Source organism: Homalodisca vitripennis, chromosome 7 (assembly GCF_021130785.1).
Source record: "Homalodisca vitripennis isolate AUS2020 chromosome 7, UT_GWSS_2.1, whole genome shotgun sequence".
In the NCBI taxonomy this organism is placed as follows: Eukaryota; Metazoa; Arthropoda; class Insecta; order Hemiptera; family Cicadellidae; genus Homalodisca; species Homalodisca vitripennis.
The window spans coordinates 37,687,511-37,709,102 of record NC_060213.1 but is presented as its reverse complement, the minus strand read 5'-3'; the positions used below and the strand labels follow the sequence as shown (position 1 = coordinate 37,709,102).

The 21,592-nt window shown below is 34.1% G+C and overlaps 1 protein-coding gene across 1 annotated transcript in view; it reads left to right on the top strand.

Moving 5' to 3' along the window:
- LOC124365800 (ubiquitin carboxyl-terminal hydrolase 3-like) overlaps window positions 1-21,592 on the top strand; it is a 32,862-nt gene that overhangs the window by 3,216 nt on the left and 8,054 nt on the right. Inside the window, exons 3-10 of the mRNA XM_046821821.1 lie at window positions 2,651-2,791; window positions 2,959-3,132; window positions 5,937-6,170; window positions 10,059-10,218; window positions 10,952-11,090; window positions 13,134-13,252; window positions 15,094-15,281; window positions 20,951-20,991. Coding sequence (XP_046677777.1) covers window positions 2,651-2,791; window positions 2,959-3,132; window positions 5,937-6,170; window positions 10,059-10,218; window positions 10,952-11,090; window positions 13,134-13,252; window positions 15,094-15,281; window positions 20,951-20,991 — 1,196 coding nt within the window. The remainder of the gene's footprint in view (window positions 1-2,650; window positions 2,792-2,958; window positions 3,133-5,936; window positions 6,171-10,058; window positions 10,219-10,951; window positions 11,091-13,133; window positions 13,253-15,093; window positions 15,282-20,950; window positions 20,992-21,592) is intronic.

Below are 21,592 nucleotides of genomic sequence, written 5' to 3'. Positions count from 1 at the left end.
GTTTCAATAAGTAAGTATTATTCTCCATGTTGCTTTTGATACAAGGCTCATTGTGTTAACCCTTTACCGCCACGCCCGAGATATATCGTGAAACTTTTGTTTTGTAAACAACTGCCACGCCTGAGATATGCCGTGGAGCTGTAGTTTTGTAAACAACCGCCATGCCTGAGATATGCTATGGAGCTGTAGTTTTGTAAAAACTCGCCACACCCATGTATATTCATTTTCATATTACCAGGTGTTTTATTTTTATTGTATCAGCAGTTATATTGTGTTACTTGGTATTCTATTATGTTAAAAATGTCTGGAAGATAGCTGTCCAGTTGGTGGTGCAATCCTCTGGACATTACTCATGTGTGTATCATACACGAGTTCGGGAATGGTTACATGAATATTTTACGAGGTGTTCTCCGATGTTTATTCATAGATAGTTATGTGATAGTGGTAATATGTTGTTAAGGTGGGAACACCAATGGACGAAGAGGATCCTACCATAATTAATAGAACTTCTCACTCTATTTATTAAACTTGAAATACCTAATGTGTTATGTCAAAAACTCCTAAATATGAGAAAAATGCTAATCATTGGGGGTTTATAACTAAGCATGACACTCAGGTGTTGCGGCGAATCTAGGAACAGCGGTTAAAGAGTTAAAAATGGCATTGATCAAATTTAATGTCTGAAAGATTATCATTCAAAACAATGGTTAAGTAAGCAGAAAGCTTTTTCTTCCAGCCATTGTTTGAGCTTAATCTTAGCTTCTAATTGCTTTTGTAGGATTTAGCAAGATTTTTATTATTTGCTATACAGTTTGGACAGTTTTTATTCTGAGCTATGCTGTACAGGTTGGAAATAACTTATTTATGGCATAACTTTAGAGCATATGTGTCTGTAACAGTAATGATCTATTCTTAAAGGTATAATTGGAAAGCTCTAAAATGAGCGCAGAACATAAAATCAATATTTTCAAAGATTGGAAATCTGTCGGCCAGAAATATTTTGCATTTTAAATACTTTTTTGAGTTGCAGTTGAGTTCTCCCAAGTCTCAATTCATTGCTCTTTTAAAGGAAAACTACACATTATTTACCGTTAATTGAATATAATTGTTATGTTCTTAGTAAAAAAAACAAACTGTGTGAAGTTTGCATATTAAAATTTGAATGTGGGTTTTTCAGTTTAAATGATCTATTGATAAATCCAAACATTTTATTTATTTATCCCAGCACTCATATATTTTCATAATTCACTTTTAAAACCTTCACATCATGTTTGCTAGTTGTAACTCAAGAGTCCCAGCACTCATATAACCAATGCCACCCAAGAATGCTAGCCAGTTTAAAGGTAAATTCCACTATGTTTAAAGTAAAACATCATAGCTCTCAAAGAAAATATTATAGTGTGAATATGTTTCACATTTTAAAAGCTTAAGAAATATGCTTATATATATATTAAATCACTATTTAGTTTGTTTACAATGTTATGTTGTTTAAAAAAATATTAATAATGTTAATAAGAATATTATTTAAAAGAAAAAAACACACACAAAAAAATGTTATTATTGTAATTATTTTTAATGTACCCTCAGCGCTTTGTCAAAATAGCAATCTACAAATTTTAGTAACAAACATTAAAACATAGAATTAATACAAATATTATCAAATAACATATATACATAAATTCATAAAATTTCCAAAAATACCTCATTAATATTACACACTATACATTTTGGATAATACTTGGTCAAATCCGCTTGGAATGTAAGTCAAAATACCACTTTAAACCAAAGCTATTAACAATTTTATTAAAATATTTAGAAAAAAGTAAGTATATAGATTGATTACTCATTATTATGATGTGTTGCAGTTGAATCAAAATTTTTACACATAAAAATAAATGTTGAACTTATGTTCAAGGTGTATACTTCGTTGAAGAAAATACACAAAACAAAACACACAACATAATATGTTTTGTATCAATATGTTTGATGACTGATGACAGGTGATGCATACATACCGTGATGTTGTAATATAATTGGCAACAGCATTTTATGGTTTTTTACAGTTTCATCACTTAGTCATGTGATACATCAAATTAAAGAGCATTTCAAATGGAAAAGAATGCCATGAATTTGAGCTCTTCAGCTTTAATAGTTATTTACGTTGTGTACAAAATTTTGAGACACGACCAAAAACTGCCTTTTTGTGGGTTTTTAAAAGCCTGTCACTAAAAAACCAAAATCAGAAAAATGTAAAATTTTGCATTTTAAGAAGTCTTGGTAGTTAAACTATACATAAAATCATCCTAATCTTACAGGTCAAGGTCCAAAATGATTTTTTCATTGGTTGATTTGATATGGAATGACCCCATATAAATCCCCAAAATATGGATAGGCCTAAAATGTTGAACTCTTATTTGTGTTTGTAAATATTTTTTGGAAAAAAAGAGTATTGCACAATCAATTCTACAGCATATTTTCAATTTTTTAATTATAATCCAGTAATAAAGTTAAGGCTGTGAAACACATTGTTTTATGATTTACAATTAAACTAAATTTTAAAAATTTCTTACAAAAATCTTAATTCTTTTTATTATTATGTTAACCAAGTTTCATATATTGGTAATAAATAAGATCATGGGTTGTGTTGTAGTTATGGTTGTGATGAGTTTGTCGTCAATGATACTGCTAATGAGTGCCTGGCACAGCTACGGCAGATGATCAAGGAAGCAGTGTCGGAGAGTTCTCCCTCTCAGGAAAATAGACGCAACTTACGACCACGCTCTAGGAAAAGGTAACTACATTTTAATTTTACAAGACTATTGCCTATAATACTGAACATTTTTTTATACCGTTTATTGTTTCTAGCTAAAATTTATACCAAATTTGACTTGTTATCTTCAGTACTTCTTGTTTGTAATATTGTAAACGTGAAAGTGAACACTATCTTAATTTTTGCAGGTGTCATTCTGCTGACAGCAGCACTGGAAGTACTGAAAACGATAAGACTTATCCGCAGAAACGACACACTGCCAATAGTACATACCTCAAAAACGTGAAACGTGAGAAAAAAGTCGTTGGTCTGCGGAATCTAGGAAATACATGTTTCATGAATGCTGTTCTTCAATCTTTAAGGTAGGAATTCCTCTAATTCTAATTGTAATAATACTAATTCCTAATGACAAAATAATGTTTATATTCTACGTTTTTTTCACCTTTAAGTCTAATGCTTAATTAATCTAACCCAACACAACATAACCATCACGTGTTACAGAGGTTAGGTTTTTGTATTGCCCAGGTAAGATTACACTCCTAGTACCAGTCACCACAATCTCCTCAGTCAGCTTGCACAATGTATCCTTGAAACATCCCTTCCAATATCGACTTTAATCTTTAAATAAAAGATACAACCGTAGCTACTACAATGTCCTTTCCTATTCCTACCTCTTTATGAATAGGTTGGAGTACAAATACAACCTCTGTGCTGGCTTCACTTTTTTGAAGACATTGTTAGGGTTGGGAATAAGCCTGAGCGAGCAGAATAGTTTCAACCAACCAGTCAGTGCCTTTCATAATAGAGATTGCCTCACTAATCTTGTCAGGCACTAAATCTGACTCAATCTGGTGCAAAATTCCAGCCTAACACCAACTCTGAGAATGTATCTCTCATCACCATTTACCGTCCTGGCCTACCTAGCCTTAGAAGGTTTCAACATTCTCTAAGTCTTTTTCACACCTAAAATCTTGGATAACTCCCTCACCATGCAATAACTCGTCCATCTAAAGATACCAGACTCGAACAAGTCTATAAAATTATGTGAGAACCACCACCATCCTGTTACTTCCACTCATGCTATGAAAGTTGTAACTTCATTATAACATACCCTTTGAAAATATAAAACTCAGCTATCAAATGCCAATTAATTATTACCTATTACAACTTTGGGAGGTCATTAAAAGTGTGTATTTGAAATCAAATTTAATGTAAATTTTGTGAGAGTAGTGATAAAAGAGTCCTGTAACTCCTAAAGAATTAATCTTATGAATTGTCATTAATTTAAACTAAGGGATATAATTTTATGTGAGTTTATACAGGGGATTCTGGGGATAGTTGCATTAATAAGTTGTTTGTATTCAGTTTTAAACATGGAGACTTTAGGATTGGCTGTATTAGTATGCTGCTGATAGCCAGTTTGAACGAGTGATGTATCAAAGCCGTATCTCGAATCTGCAAAGATTTGCTGCATCGTCAATTTATAAACTCGTCAGCAGTACACAAATTACCGGTCTCTGAAACGCGTTATTTGTGTTTGAAAATCTATAAATAGATACCTAATTAACAAATTATCTTACTGTAGATAACATTTTGCTTGCAGTTAGTATTTTCCATATTTATGTTTGTGCATGACTGCGATTCTGCTGTGTCTATTCGCAAACTACCACTGATCAGAAATAAGCAAATTACCGATTTCAAAAACACATTTTAATCATACTTTGTGTTTGAAAACCCTTAAATAGATCATCTAGTTAGCTAATTATAGTTATTTTGTAAAAAAATTTTGCTTGCAGTTAGTATTTAATATGTTATGTTCATCTGCTGCATCTTTACACGGACAATCGCAATTGCTAAAACAAGTTTTTGTTTTCTTTTGTTTATGAACACGAGTAGACAGGTAAAATTATTAACAAATTAAAACTTAATTTTCTAGACTATATTTTGCTTGCAGTTTTTATATCAGCAGCATACTATATCATACCTTGTTTACGTTTGTGAAGAAGTCAGCTGTTTCTCATAAAGTATAAAGACATTCATTAATTTTTGTTGACTTTAAATTTTTGTTGGTGACAAAGTATTTCCTTTATAAAATATATTACCTTTTTTGTCATGACTAAGGATGGTTTTAAATTTTATTAAGATTTTGACGTTTAAATGTATTTAGTAACCGATAAAAATGTATACTTATATTTTTTACAGGTTAAAGGCACACATTCTAGAAGCTAACAAATTAAAGTAGAAGGTAGGGGATATGACTTAGTTCTTAAAAGCTAAATAGCTATTTCTCTGAACTTCTGCTGATTGCTTTACAATAGAGTGGTATTCTTGAATTTCTTTTTAGTTTTTATATTACCGGACAGTCTTCAAAGTTTTAAAAATTATAGAAATTGCAGATTTTAAGATTCAGAATCGGATTTGACATTCGAAAATTCTAGATTTGCCTATCACTAGATTGAACCATAGAAGTTTTGAGATTGGACATTGTACACTGCTAAAATTCAGTTTCCAAAAGGTCCCAGTTAAGTGACATCTTAATTGGAGATGTCTACATGTGTAGTTAAAGAAGAAAGTATTGTTATAGTTACAACAGAACTATAGGATTTTAGCTTTCTGGTGGAATAGCTTTTCATTAGACCTAAGTAATAAAGTTATTTTGAGTAACTTTCTGTTTGACACACTTGCTTGTGCCTCAGGCGTATTTAAATGAAATGTACCGATCTTAATAGAACTGTTCACATAGTAGTAGGTTAATAAATGAACAAAGTATATATTTTGTTAACATATTTTTATTTAAACCAAAATTTATTTACAACAATCTAATGCAGTTTTGTAATCTTAAATGCAGATTTTACATAATATTTTTACTACTTTTAGTTAATTTTTCATAATTTAGACATGTCATTAAATTGTTGCAACAGCATACTCAATACCTGCAGAACAATGCTCCAAAAATAGGCTATATTTAATTTTTACTATAATATGAAAATACTATGACATCATGAGGATCTAAATATTTTCACTCTTCCAGAAGTGTGGAAATGATGAAATACTAAGTTTAATAATCATGTAAGGAGAGAAAGTTAGTGCTGTTTATATAGGTTATGTGAGTTTCCACTCCAGATCTATTGCGTTTTGAGTGAAATATTCTTTCTCCTCTGTCTAGCAACATAGAGGAGTTCTGCCTGTACTTCAAGCAGTTGCCGTCTCTTGAGAGCGTCAAAGGAGTTGGCCGCAGTAAGGTGTATCAGTCCCGCAGTTTCCGGGAACTCAACGACGCACTGATGGCAGAAGAGCTGCGGAAGATCATCATTAACCTGACTGACAATGGGGCGACCAAGTCGGCCATATCTCCCGAATCCTTGTTCCTTGTCATTTGGAAAGTAGTTCCTAGGTTCAGGTTGGTGTCATTATTAAGTTCAATCACATACACTGTGCTACAGTCTCAACAATGTGCATGTGAACACCCTATCTCTAGTGATTAAACTGATAAAAAAGCAATTCCATTCAGGCAAATCCCAGACTCATATGACAAGCACAGCATGCTGTTCTGTACACTGTTTTCGATTAAAGCTTCTTTTGCAACATACACATACAACAAACAAAACTATTGTTTTGTGGAGAGCTGTAGTAAGTACAATATTTTAGAATTTATTGTAGTGTAAATGTCAATTACTGGAATACTTAAGGGTTCAACTCTAGAATTCGCAATCAATAAACTTATTGGAAGAAGATGTGCATTCGTGAGCATTCCTTGTACTCTTTCAAGTTCTCATTTGCAGCAAGTTTCTCAATCAGTTAAAGTTCTGAAAGTGGATGTTCAATTTTAACTTTTGATGGTTTAAAACCTTTTCTACTGTTGATGGATTATCCAAGTCAGCAAAGAGGTTTTTAACCTGTTGGATCCCGTAGCCGCACAGTTGCGACTGAGGCAAGTGTGCAGTCGTGGCCCGTTGCCGTACAGTTGCGGCCGCGCGCGCAGAGCGTTTTATTTTTGCGTTTTCTTCAACTCAATTCGCTAAATTAAATGACGTTCAATATACCGGGTTACTCGGGAGAACACTGGCTTTCGTGAGGTATATTTTGTTTCGCGCTACGATACTTGGCAGCCTGTTTTTACTCTAAACGTCGAGGCGTTTCAGCCGGTTGCTATTGTTTGTACACAATAATTATGGCTTCGCGTAAGCATGAGTTGTTTGATCAAGATATTAATGAATTATTGGGCAGTGAGTTTAGTGAACTATCTGATAGTGACGACGAAAGTGATGTGGATATTTTCAGTCGTGTAAGAAGTGGTGATTTTATTTTTAGTGAACTAGTTCGTGATGCAGACTTCAACCACGATTTAGGTTATCTTGATGAACCAGTACCAGGACCATCAGGTGATACTGTTTATTCTAATAATCGTCCAAATAAGCCTACTTTGGATAGTGTTGACTTGGTAATAAACGAGGTAGTTCAAAATTATAATCCCAGATAACTATAATGCAAAGTAGTAACCAAGTGCCAGAAAAAACCCGGGCCAGCAGATGCCCCTGTGCTGCCATAACCCGGGACTCAACAGGTTAAATTACTCCCTTAGTTTCACAATCAGCTATGAAATGCAATGGGAAAGGCACATGAGTTTCATGTAAGCAATTCTTCTTGCAAGTTTAAAAGTGGTATAAATTGTCTTTCCCAACTGATTTCCAAATAAAGCTACAAATTTTTTAGTTCTAAAAATTGAGATTAGCTACTGCAAATGAAACTTCCAAAGCCAGTGATCATCTGAAAGCTCTTGTATGGGTTTGGTCTGTTAAATCATGAACATATCATTAACTTGACATAGTTCAAAAAAACTAGTAGGTCTTTTCCTCTGTTTATTCAAAGTTTCACAATTATTTGGCATGTATATATTCATGTATAATTATATGATATTTACTCTCAATTTTTGAAAGAAAATTCTTAAACTGGCGATGTATCGGATCATGAAACTTTTTCAACCTCCGATCTCACGTTATGATGACTAGACACATGGCAGGTCTACGGTGTGCATAATAGTTGATTCACTCTCAATTTTTGAAAGAAAATTCTTAAACTGGCGATGTATCGGATCATGAAACTTTTTCAACCTCCGATCTCACGTTATGATGACTAGACACATGGCAGGTCTACGGTGTGCATAATAGTTGATTCACTCTCAATTTTTGAAAGAAAATTCTTAAACTGGCGATGTATCGGATCATGAAACTTTTTCAACCTCCGATCTCACGTTATGATGACTAGACACATGGCAGGTCTACGGTGTGCATAATAGTTGATTCACTCTCAATTTTTGAAAGAAAATTCTTAAACTGGCGATGTATCGGATCATGAAACTTTTTCAACCTCCGATCTCACGCTATGATGACTAGACACATGGCAGGTCTACGGTGTGCATAATAGTCGATTGCGCATTTTCCCTGCTACAAAGCTTGAACTGGACTGTGGAGCATACAGTTGAGCCATTAGAGGGTTAGGCTATTTGAAGGAGGTATGCAACTGTGTTGCAGAGAGCAACTCTTCCCTCTCCAGGCTTCACGCTGCTTGGCTCTGTCTGGATAAGGAACATTGGGTGTGGGCGGGGGCAGGAATTCGTTGCCTAACTTAAAGTGCTCTGATATACTTCCTAATAATAATGCGTAAGCGCCTTTGTTTATTGTTTTACTTTCACGTGTAAACTATTCAAACCTGTACTGACATTTGACATGGACATTCTTACGATCCATGGGACGAATATAGGCTTAAGGTTATTTTGGAAATTTCTCCAGACTATGCCCCTTTGGTCTTTCAAGCAGAGAAATATCTCATCTTGGTCGTAAAAGTTATGAAATAATTATTAAAACAGCATGTCTAATACAATCAACTTCTCTGTGTAAATATTGTTTATTATTTTCAATTGGTTTACATTAGTAGTGAGTACATTCTCTAATGAAAACCATTATTTTTCATGCTGTTTTAGATTTCAGTGATTAGGTAAGTACTTATTACCTTAGGAAATTTCCTAAAACAGAAGATGGTCAGAATTTTGTCTGCAAAGACAGGGAGTTGCAAGAACTATGCTAGAGAAAGTTTGCTAGACTGTGCTTTTGAACTACTGTACAAATTCCAGCTCCAAATGTTTTAAAATATGAAGAATATATTTCAATTTATATAGAAACAAACATGTAGTGTTATTGTTAACTGTACATTTTTATTAAATATTAGATCTAAAAGATAATGTTACTAACTTTTACTGTAAATATAAAGACTGTTAATTTACCCATCTTAGTTCACTTTTGACAGAAGTAGGCATCTCTGATATCAGATATATATCTTGATTGGAGAACAAGGCAAAATCGAGTTGAAACAGAACAAAGTAAATTAAAATGGCCATAATTATACACTTTTCTATGCATTTTGTTGACCATAGTATCAAGGCAAACTCAACATTGATGTCAGAAATATAATTCACTTGAACCAGCAGTGGTCACACACATGCAACACCTACTAAATTGCGTGCAAAACAGCGGGTAACTGCTAGCAGTGCAGATATAAGAGACAATGTAGTCTAACTTTTACTTTACATTTAATGACTGTTATGAAACCTAAATTTCTTGTCTTTCGAAAAAAGTAGGCTTCTCAGAGCTGTGTATGTATATATATTTTTTTGATCAGGAAAGAGGTAGAATCAGGTATGGAACAAAAATTTCAATACAGAGTAAATTATAATGACCATAAATATACACTTTTTAATGCATTGTCTTGACCGTGGGAAGAAGGCAAAGTCAACATTGGCGTTGGAAATAAATTCGCTTGAACCATAAGTGCTATTACAAGTGAAAAACCTACAAAATTAGTTGTGAAGCCGCAGGTAACTGTTATTAAGAATATACAATTAGGGCACTACTCACTGTCCTAAGTCCAAATTCTCATCATATTACAGTGCGTTTGTTAAAATACCTCTAGAAACCAAATCTCAAGAAGGCTTGTGTTTGCAATCTTTGAGCAGATAGCCACGACCTATATTAAAGTTAATTATACTCCAATAGTTTATAATATACTTAGAATAATTATTAGAAATATTATTTAAAAGATAAGCTCCAATTAATTGATGTCAGCTTAGTTGATCCGAATCTCTTACTCTAGTACTAAAATTGATCATTGCTTTGCTATTGAAGGAAATTTTTTTTTTCCGACTGGCTGTGATTTATAATTTGGAGAACCTGGTTCTAGAGCCTATTTGTCTATATATTGATGAATACAATGAACCAAACAAATGATTGCGCAGGGGGTACCAGCAGCAAGACGCCCATGAGTTTCTGCGCTACATGCTGGACCGGTTGCACACTGAATTGTTACATCTGCTGCCGGAGTCCCCGTACCTACTGGGGCATAAAGGGCGGTCGTCAATCGTCACCAGTGTCTTTGGCGGTACACTGCAGAGTGAGGTATGTCATTATATTGACTGTTCTGTTACATCAAGGCCGGTATAGGTCAGGAATTGAATAAATAAAATGAAACATAAATGCAATATGTATGATATAATATAACATTTTATGACATTAGTAACTTTCTGGAGATTTGGGTGCTATGTTTTAAACCCTTCCTTGCAGCTAGTGATGTGTTGAAGTTGGTTTTTGAATCTCTTTTGAATCTTAAAAATGATTTGGATTCTAGATTCGATCGACGATATGTGACAATAAAATCTGGAATCTATTGAGCTTTGCTGTGTCACTATTTATATTGGACTCCACCACTTCCGGTCCGGAAACATAGGAGTAGATGAAATCTTTCTTATACCAAACTAGTAAACAATGAATAATTTCGACTGGTGGAAGATAGTATTGCGTTGTCTGCCTGTTGTGATGCTTGAGTGTACTGATGTAACTCATAAAGGGATACGAAAGTGCTCGAGGAGTGGAGAGCATTATAGTCATTTGAAAAGAAGTGAGTGGTATAAGTGAAAATTGGAGATAATTAACCAAAGTAAACAAATCAGGATTTTATAAACAATATTTGATTTGAAATTCATACATTGTACATTTCGGTTTGTGCATTGTAACATGTCTGTTCGAGGGTGCTCGCCATAGTTATTATCTCTCTGACTTGGTATTCACATTGCAGTTCATTATATTAATATCTTCTTTCATCAACTTATTTTGAATTTTTTCTTTGTTACAGGTGAGATGTCTCAATTGCAGTATAGAATCCAAGAAACACGACCCTTTCCTAGATCTCTCACTAGACATCCCTGATAAGTGTTATCAGAAGAAGAACAGGGAATCCAATGAGGATCCAGTGCCTCCATGCAACATTCTAGGTGAGTAATAAACGAGTGTTTAACCTTTCCAGCGTTATTGACGCGGATCCGCGGAGGGCCACTACAAGCTCAAAACGTTATTGCCGTGGATCCGCGTTTTTGCATTCTTTATTTTCTTACTGCTATGTTAGTTGAATATTTTGCTGCTAGATGGTTCTAGTAGTCATGCGACATACAGACGGGTTGCCCTGCCTCGAATTCTGTTACAATGGGAGTGGCAGTTGCTTCTAATTGGCCAAACACTGTCTATCGGGCGTGGCCCCGCGCCTTTCACAAAGTCATTGACGGGAGCTCCCGTCAAGGCATCTAGCCAGTTGTTAGTGAGAAGCGTCCGGTACACGCATATGTATTTCGGATATCGCTAATTTTCTGTTGTGTCTTATTCTTTTTAAAGTAAATTATTCATATTAAATACAGCAGTTTCCAGTATTTATTTAGTGTTTTTTACCATTATTCGTGTGAATGGCGAATCCAGACGATTCGGAATTTGAAGATTTGGTAATTCTGAGCAATTACTTGGTCAATCCCAAACTTTTTAATATTTTACTACGGTCATAAGGATGTTATCACAAAGCAAGAAACATAATTCAAGCCCTGCAATGCTGTCCTACAGGTTGCCCGAGCGATAAGAAGGTTCAAAGTCCACGCGATAACTGGCTTGCGGGAGACGCGCGGAATGTCAGTTGTGACAGCCCGACACCAAATAAACACTCTTTGTCTACTTTTGTATTTTTCTAATTTTATTGGTTTGTAATATAGTATACGTTTATCTATAAAACTGTGTTTCATTCCCATACGTACTGAATAAATTATAAAAATATTAGTGACAACTACACTGCTATTCTACAATATTCTCAAAAGTTAAAAATTATCCTAGGTAATCCAAAAAAGGCTAAACAAATTTTATTTACCGTTAAATAACTCTATTTTCACATACAGAAACGAAAATAAATTTAACTTTACACATTGGAAATTTAAAAAAATTGTAACTTTATCAAAGATCAGGTCTAATTTTTCATGACGCTTAAAGGGTTAAAAAATACATTTATATTAGTATTTTCAATTCCTCTAAAGTGAGACATTTCCTATAACTCTATAACAAAAAATGAGGATGTTTAATAGTTAATATTTTTTTTAAGATTAAAAGGTCGTTTCTCTACAGCCACCGCTTAACCCTTTGATGGCCAAAGGTTGATGTACTGGCTCTAGAATTATATTTCTCAAAACAGTCGTGAACCGAGATCTCAGCACCGCAAAATCAATTCCAAAACGGCATCATGCCAATGTATCGGCACTCTTCATTTGATTACATTATTTCTTTATTTTTATTTTGTAATATAATATCAAACGAAATATAAATTGGTATATTTTCTTCTAATTGTAATAGTAATTATTTTAAAGTTTTTTCACTTTTTTTGCTCAGTAGAAAGATTCAATATGGAAGACAAATATATATTAGACAAATATTAAACAAAATTATTTCTTAAGGTATTCACATGATTTCTTCTGTATTTATGTGAAAATATGTGTACTTTCATATAATAATAATGGTTTCTTTGAAATATATTTTTTATCCTAGTTTTTAACAATCAAATATAAAAATAATTAAAAATTTTGTGAAAACAACAAAATAAATTTCTTTGTTGAAATCAGCAATTCTTTTTATTTGAAGTGGTATATAAAAGTGGTATTAGTGTTGATTTGTGTATTATATGAACTGTTAAAACGGGTGTGTGTAAGATTGACATTATAATGTTGATTGTCACTACGGAATTGATTTGGATCAACATTGTTATATTGATTGCCAATTTCATGGTTAAAATTTTAGTACAATTATGACTTACCTTACCTTATGACTTATTTTAACGCTGTGTGAAATATATTTTCAGAGTAATGATTTTTTTGAAGTTACAGGGCATTTAAAGTACCTGGTATTTCAAGGCCAGCATTGAAAGTGATAACATTTTATTATAATTAAAAAATAAGGAACTGATAGCTGTTTCAAATCCTAAGCATTTCATAGCATAATTTTGGAATTTTTAGACTGCCTGACGAGTTTTATTCAAGTGGAAGAGTTGGCTGAGACTGAGCTGTACTACTGCAACAACTGTAAGAGCAAACAACGCTCCACCAAACGCTTTTGGATTCGCAGACTGCCTAATGTAAGTTGGACCATTAGTTATTGAGGATGAATATAGTGGTGTTCCTATCCTAACTTAGGTGAAGTATTACATTATTGTACTAAACAAACATGGCATCCAGCAGTGATGTATTGTGTTATTGTACATTTCTTGTTTTCTCCTCTCTGTTGTATATACACCAACACATTTTTCCCAGTTAATTTTGCTGACAATCATAAACTTGTGTGCAATTTCAAACACTATTTGTAAACTTTTCCTCTTTCATTCATAATAATAAATCCTCATTTAACTGTTTTCGTTAACAAATCTAGTTTTACAGATTAAATGTGCATCTCTGTTATCTCATCTTGTTAAATTGCACACTGCCTTTCAAGGCATTCAAAATGTGATCATTAACCCTCTTGCGCTCACATTGTTTGCAGGCGCTCACGGTGCTTCTAACCTCAATTAATTCGCTCTGCCGGTCGCGCTCGGTAAAAATACGCGGCGCCTCAACTTACACACGTTCTGTTATTGCAATTAACTATAATTATATATATTAATTATTTTACTATATATTGGTTCAATGAAGTTGACTGTACGAGACCAGGGAGGGGGCACACGGACAGCTGGGCACCGGTGGCGCGGGATTGTTTGTTGCGCAGTTACTTGGTGAAGGTCATTGTCTGGCTCGCCGTCACTGCCCCTGCCACTGTGATCACTCCGAACTACATTCTCAATGCCACCAACCATTTCACAAGGCTCTGGTACATCACTACACTCACTTGAATCGTTGCAATCACTACTAATAACGAGATCGATTTCACTGTCACTAAGTGTACGACTACAACCCGCCATTGTTTCCGCACAACTAATACAAATAGCAAAATAATGGAATAAATCTACTGCAAAAGTAAAGTGAATGGTCTCCTGATAGCAAACAACCCGTAGTTAACATATTGCTACTTGAGAGCAGCACTTATCGGCTCTAGTAGATAAAGCAGTGCGTGCTGATCTGTGCCGTTTAAGCTGCAGTGGCTATGTGGTGGCCGTGCCGATTCATGCCTTGCGAGTGGGAGAGGGTTAATGTGCTATTAATCCTGCTATGGATAGTGTTATTGTCATTGGTATTTTCAAAAGATTTCTTACTAACATCATCCTCCTGTAACCTAGTTTAAGCTGTGCAGCATATCAACAACAGTTGGTAAAATCAGTTCTTTGCTATTTGGGAAATTAGTAGAAAGTCCCTTGGTTTTACAATCATACTAGGATGAAGAGTGTCATTAAGTTTAGTTAGAAGATCTATAGATTTTTTATAGATAGACTCTTCAAACAAGTACAAATTAGGGATTCTCTTTACAATTTACAAAATACATAACAAACTTAACTAGCACGATTTATAAGAGTTTCAGCATAAAAGTTTTTAAAGACAACGAGGAATGCTGCACTGGGCTGTCACCTGCAATTCATAACTGCAATTCAGTGCTGTGCTGGACGTTCTTTGTTCTTTTTAAAAATGTTTTTGCGTGTTGGATTATTTCAAACATCACAGAATATTAAAGGAAGATTATTGGAAGTACACATTGTTACGTCAAAATATAAACAAAGGATCCTAAAAAAGGTGGCGAAATTGTGCCACGGTGTCATTCAAATTGTTCATTGTCTAGCCGTTCCCATTCCCAGAAGAGAATGATCTGTGCAAGGAACTTATCATTAATGTACAAGAGAGAGTTAGCAGAACATAGAGAGAAAGTTCAGTTTCACTTATTACTTGACCTAGGTTTACCCCTCCAACTTCAGTAAAGTAGTTTAAAAAATTAAAACGTCTAGTGTCACTTTGGTAGAGCGTTTCTCCCATAATTTACATGGATATGATGTTCCAGGTTTTGTGCCTCCATCTCAAACGTTTCCGGTGGAACAACTTCTTCCGCACGAAAGTGGACATCAACATTCAGTTCCCCGTGACGGCACTGGACATGTCTCAGTACGTTCTCAGCGACCTGCCGGACACACGACTGAGCGGCTCCAACCTGTATGACCTGGCCGCGGTCATCGTACATCATGGCACTGGGTGATTAACTGCACTGTAAAACATAGTAATACAGTAAAATCCCGCTAATTCGGCACTTTCGGGATCGAAGTGTTCCGGATTATTGAAAAATTCCGGATTACCGAGCTTCATATGAAAATGCCGAAAATTCGGTTTTTAGCCGCTAAATCGTATCACACTAAAGTAAAAGGAGTGAAATCAAGTGATATTAACTCAGAAAAGCTGAAAACCCAGCCAAAATACAATCACTCTTTAAAAATAGAGGCTGGGTTTTCAGTCCAAAAGAGATAATGTACAGTAGCTTGATTTTTACTTTTTCTACTTTAGCGATGATAGCGGGCTAAAAATCGTCGTCTAAGTTTCAGAGTGTGGCTTTAAAAAAATCACTCTTTACGTGTAAACAATTAAAGAATTACTAAGGAGATAAATAAAATTAAAACAAACATTAGTTTTGAACACAAAATGAACATTTAATGCCTAGAAAAAACATTTCTAAACTTAGGTTAACCCTGCAACTGGGCTTTAAAGCGATTATCGACGCATTAACTACAGTTTCAAAATGACACTAAGCTATTTTCGACGCATTAACTATGTCGTAATATGATCTCTCACAGCAAGTCTATTTTTACTTTGTTTGAAGTAAAACATACATAAATCTAAAGATACAGATCCAAGGTTTCATATTATATCATAAAACGTTCTATAGTTACGTTAAATCTTTCATTATAAAATTCTAAACTTGAATGTTCACATTTCCCGATCGCCATTTGTTTGCGTAATTTCCGAACACGCTAACAGTACCGTATGTTTGTAAAACTTCCCTATCGTGAGTTTACGTTCTACATGATCGTAAGTGTCGTCATTGAAAACAGTGTATTCTTGCTTTCAGAAACACCTTTTCAATAGCCAGTAGAAAATAAATGTTTATAAAATAAGCTTTTGAAAAGCTCGTGTTTTGTAAAATCCCAAAATGCCTAATGCGTCGAAAATAGCTTCATTAAAGTTTATTATTTTTGTTACTTTAATCGATGTCTGGAAATAGTAAAAATCATATCAAAACAAAGAAGAAGAATTGCTCTAAGCAACAGTATCGTCAACGAAGACTATGAACTTGTATTTTATTTTTGTTCTGTTGCGCAATCACCGACTCGGCCAATAGAGAAGAACAACGCATCACTTGGTTGCCATGTTGATTTCTTTGTTGTTATTACGCCATTGCCGGTATTAGTGTATTGCTTGATATTTATTTGGATATTTTAGACTTTTCGTTATTTATTGTGTATAAATAAAAGTTTGTTTAGTGTTTTTTTTTTTTTATTAGTGAAGTGAAAAATGTAGAGGTTAGGTTAGAGTTTCAGTGAAATAGGTTGGATTTTTTGTGAAACTTAAAATAAGCTTACGTTCACGTAGGTTCAGTGTTTTTATTATTTTGTAGACTATTTCATTTGAATTAAAATTAAATTTTGATTTAAATTTATGCAAAGGTATTTATTATAAAAGCATATTTATGTATTTTAGACAATAAAGTGTTTTTTTTTTTACATTTTCTGAAGGTATTAGCGTTTTATTTCTATGGCCATCGCTTGTTTTTATTTTTTTAACAAAAAAATAATAGAGATAAAAATACATTGTTGTACATTTTTTGTAAACTTCAATAAACGTACTATCTTTATAAATAATTTTTTGGATGAAAAGAAAATTGTTAGCTACAAAAGTTAGGCATTTATTTCACAATTTTTGACTTTTGTAAAAATTAAAAAAAATGTTTGTTGCCATATAACAGTAATCTTATACAATGTAAACATCTATAAATATCGTATTTTTTCTCTTCTGCATATATTTATCTCTTGGAAAAAAAATATTTGTTCATCCAATAGATTCCAAAATGTCACAATGGTATACATAATAGTGCTATACAAACTTTTTTCAGATTTTGTAGTTTTTGTAGATATATTATTCAAAAGTACCAATAAACTTCTTTTACCTAAATATTTTTTTTGTAATTTGTAATTGAGGTATATAAGCAAAACTTTTGTATATTTTGTAATTATTCTAAAAAATTTCATATTACCTGAGAGGGTGCTATACATTTTGAGAAAAAATGTATTCTTTACTAATATTTTTAGGTTAATCTGTAAAAAAATAAAAATACATTAAATGATTCAATCTTTAATATTTTTTTGGGAAACTACATTTATTCTAAAGACATTGATGTTTTTAAAATGTTTGTATCTTAAAAAATAGATGAGTAGTGATTAAAATAGAAAACCCTTACAAAATCACCAAAAAGTGCCTGCCATTTTGGGAAAAATTATGGCCAGTTCCAGGGTTAACTTTGATGTAGGCTAACTAGTGCGTACATTATGTAATAAATATTATGGTAAAACATAATTTTTGTGTAACAGTATTTTATTTGAAAAAAGACCTAATGTCTGTTTGTTTTTTTGTATCATGTTTTCTTCTTTAAAAAGTCATTTCTCAGAACATATAAATTTACAAGCTCTGAAGCATTGTAGGAGCTGCTGCGTTCGGCAAATCGTATAAACGTGTCGATAGTGACATTTGCTTCACTCCACGTAGGCACGGGTGTTGGATCATCATCTGCTCCCTCTTAATCTCTGATTCGGACTCCACAGGATGAGGCTCTGACTGAGGTCCAAGTACACTTTGATGAGCAGTTCATCCGTAATTTCTTCTTCAACTGGCTCGTCGCAATCAATGTGTATCCACTCCAAGATTTCTTCTTGTGGCACTTTCCTTATTTCGTCTTGGGAACTGTGGGCCACCAAGTCCAGTTCAATTGTCGACTGAAACAGCAATGTCCTCTTCTTGGTAGGCAGCTGGCCATAGTTTTTCGCCAAGATTTCTGTAGAGTGGTGGGCTTGACCTTTTTCCATGCCAAGGCGATTCCGAAAATTGCATCTTTTATGTTGAATTCTTTCTGAAAATCAACCGTCATACACTCTGAGTTTATCAGGCCTTGAAGAAAGGACGCTCTGTAAAAACATTTAAAGTTCTGAATCACTCCTTGATCCATTGGCTGAATCAAGGACGTGACATTTGCCGGGAGGTATGCAGTAAAAATATTTCCCGATATCAACTCAGACGCTGCAGGGTGAGCTCTGCAATTGTCTAGGATGAGCACAACCTTGCTGTCTTCAGGTAAGCCACGGTTTTTTCAGATTGTCTTTTACAGATGGGACGAAGTGGTGGAAAAACCAATTTCTAAATAAATCGAGTTCAACCCACGCATTGGATTGAGCACCGTATATTACGGGTAGGTGGGTAATGCCTTTCAGAGGTCTTGGCTTTTTTTGCTTTTTTCCGATGACGAAAGGCGTCAACATGTGGTCCCCTGAGGCATTGCCACAGAGCAAAAATTGTCAAACGGTCTTTGTTTTTTTTAAAGCCTTTGGCACATTTCTCATCCCCTGCTGCTGCCAAAGTCGAATTAGGCAAACAACGCCAAAGTAGGCCAGTTTCATCAGCGTTGTAAATCCGGCATGCTGACAAATCGTAGTCTTCAACTAGATTTTCAAATTCAGCTTTATATTCTTCAGCCGCATTTTGGTCGGCTGATCGGAGCTCCCCAGCTACATCAAGCTTCCGTATTCCGTGTCGATTTTTAAATCGGTGCAGCCAACCATCAGAAAAGGCACATTCTTTCTCATCTATTTTTTAAATTCCTCACGGAACTGTTTAGCTTTTTTCCATGATCATGGGCCCAGTCACAGGCCTCCCTTCAGACCGATTAGCGCTAAACCATTTGAATAAAATTTCGTCAAGGTCGTCAAGTTTAGGTTTTTTAAAGTTTGTCGAGACCATGTCTTTGACATTTGTAGTTTGAGACTTAAATTTAAGTAACTTTTCTTTATTCTTCTTGATGTCATACATTGTTGATGAACCAATGTTGAATTCTTCCATTAGCTTCATTCTACTCTCACCTTTTTCTACACGTCTTATAATTTATATAGCTTTTGTTGATTGGTAAGTGTGACATGCTTACGTTTATTTCCAACTTTGCTAGTGGATGAGCCGGGCTTGGAAAACATATGGCACAACTTTGAGAAGTTAAAACACAATATGAACGAGCACAACACTCACGACTGCACTCGAGTAACGAACTGACAGTGACTGAGACTGAGGCAGACGCTAGACAAACACGTAACGGCGGACACTTGGCAAGTGGCCCTGAACTCCCTCACACACCCTCACCCACACAGCTGCTGCGTCACATACGATACCTTTCCGACTGAGCACGAACCTTTCCGAGCGCTCTTGCGAACTGTACGTTTCACAGTGCGGTTAAAATATCTCATTTACGCGATTTTTTTTAAGACGGTGCCGGATGAAATGAAAGTGCCGAACCATTGGATGCCGGATTAGCGGGCTTTTACTGTATGTAGTTTTCCGACTCTCATACCTTTACTGGCAACTCAGTAAATTTTTCCTCTAATAGTGGAAATTGTGGTAAAACTGTTAAAACTGAACTGATAATAAATAATCAAAATTAAGAAAGTCATTATTGAAAAATTATAGTAAGAAAAATTAGTCTCAATAAATTTCAACAAAATACAATATTTTTTGTTTCATGAAAAAATGCTTTTTATTTATTGCATTTAAAGTTTCTTAAAACACGTATTGTTGTCATGAAAAATATAATAATATAGACGACTTTTAATATATTTAGTCTACTATTGTTTCAATTAATTTTTGTGTTGTCTTCAAATAATTTTACTCATAAAGTGCTAAATAACTATTACAGTGTGACAGAAGAGGTTCTTTATGAACCAGGTAATCAGTTTATAGTGTATCAAAGTTTAAGTTCATTACATTATGAAACAACTTAATCTTTCAGTAAATAAACATGATAAAATCAATATGAATTAAAAACTAAAAAAAGCAGGTTCTATCCCCCAATGTATCAACATAATACCCACTGAACATATATAGATTGTGATAGTCATTAGATAGATTGTGTATACAAAAACAGTATATTGCAAATTCATCTCAGTAGCAAAAGACACATTTCTACATAACTGCACCGAACATGATCACCAGAACCCAAAACCACCCCCATTCAAAAGTTTATATATATATATTTTGAAAAATATACATCCATACTATATAATGGTGGCTTATGGAAATGACTTGTTATGTAATTTCATTTCAATATGGTGGCCGTTAAAATGCACAAAAATTCACGGCTCCTTTATTGTTTGTCAACCTATAGAAAAAACAACAAGTTTTCTAAAATGCTCATAACATTACCAAAACATTTTGCAATTAGCATTTGTTTTGTATCTCAAACGGTTTATGAGATACGATCACATGTAAATCTCATAAGCATTTTTTATCACCTAGGACTGGTGATACGAATGCTGAAACAAGTTTAAACTTAGTACAAACTCATTGGCAAAAAAGTGTTCTGGAATGCTTACAACATTTCCTAAACATGTTGTTATAAACAATGTTTTGTATCTAAAACAGGCTTCGAGATATCGAGTACATTTACTGTACATCCCATGAGACTAAATTAATAATATTTCAGATGTCACAAAATCTACTTACTTCTTTTGACTGAGTCAGAAGGACTATTTTAAATGCTTCTGTCTATTGGTTAATATTGTCGCCTCTACTATTTAGAAGTGACATTATGTTAAATTAAAAGTAATGTTGTTGTGTTCTAGGGCGGGATCGGGACACTACACAGCGTTTGCTATAAATGACGGTAAGTAGTTTTGTTTTGCGGTCTTAAATCCTTACGAGATAGTGAATACATTTTCTGATAAATGAAATTTGTTGTACAGTAATGTATTGAAACCAAATCTTGAATCCACAGAGTCTTTAGAAAAGATCCGGATTCAGCAAACAAGATGAGATTTGAAATTTCCACCTCACTACAGTAATTTTGTAAAAAGTCATGTTCATGTTCCTGGCAGTATAGTGGCTGATGGAACCTTCCTTCTCCAGTGACCACAACAAAGACTAGTTGTAGCTCTGACCTTCTTCAAAGATTATAATGAAAATGGTAACACAGTTAGTTACCACAAGGTGGACCGTGTTTTGGAGCAACAAATCAGTCAATACTTATGCCATACTGCTAAAAATTGAGATTTTTTACAAATACATGAAAACTATACAGGGTGTCCACAATCTTCTGTGGCTGACAGTACTTATCATTTTAAACAAAAAATGTAATATATATATAGGTAAAGAAATGTCTCGTTTAGCCGCTAGCCGCCATTTTGAATGTTTTATGAGAAAATTATCTTTAAAAATAGTAAAGCTTGAGAAACAAAATTTGGCTAATAGGTTTAACTAGGTACAAG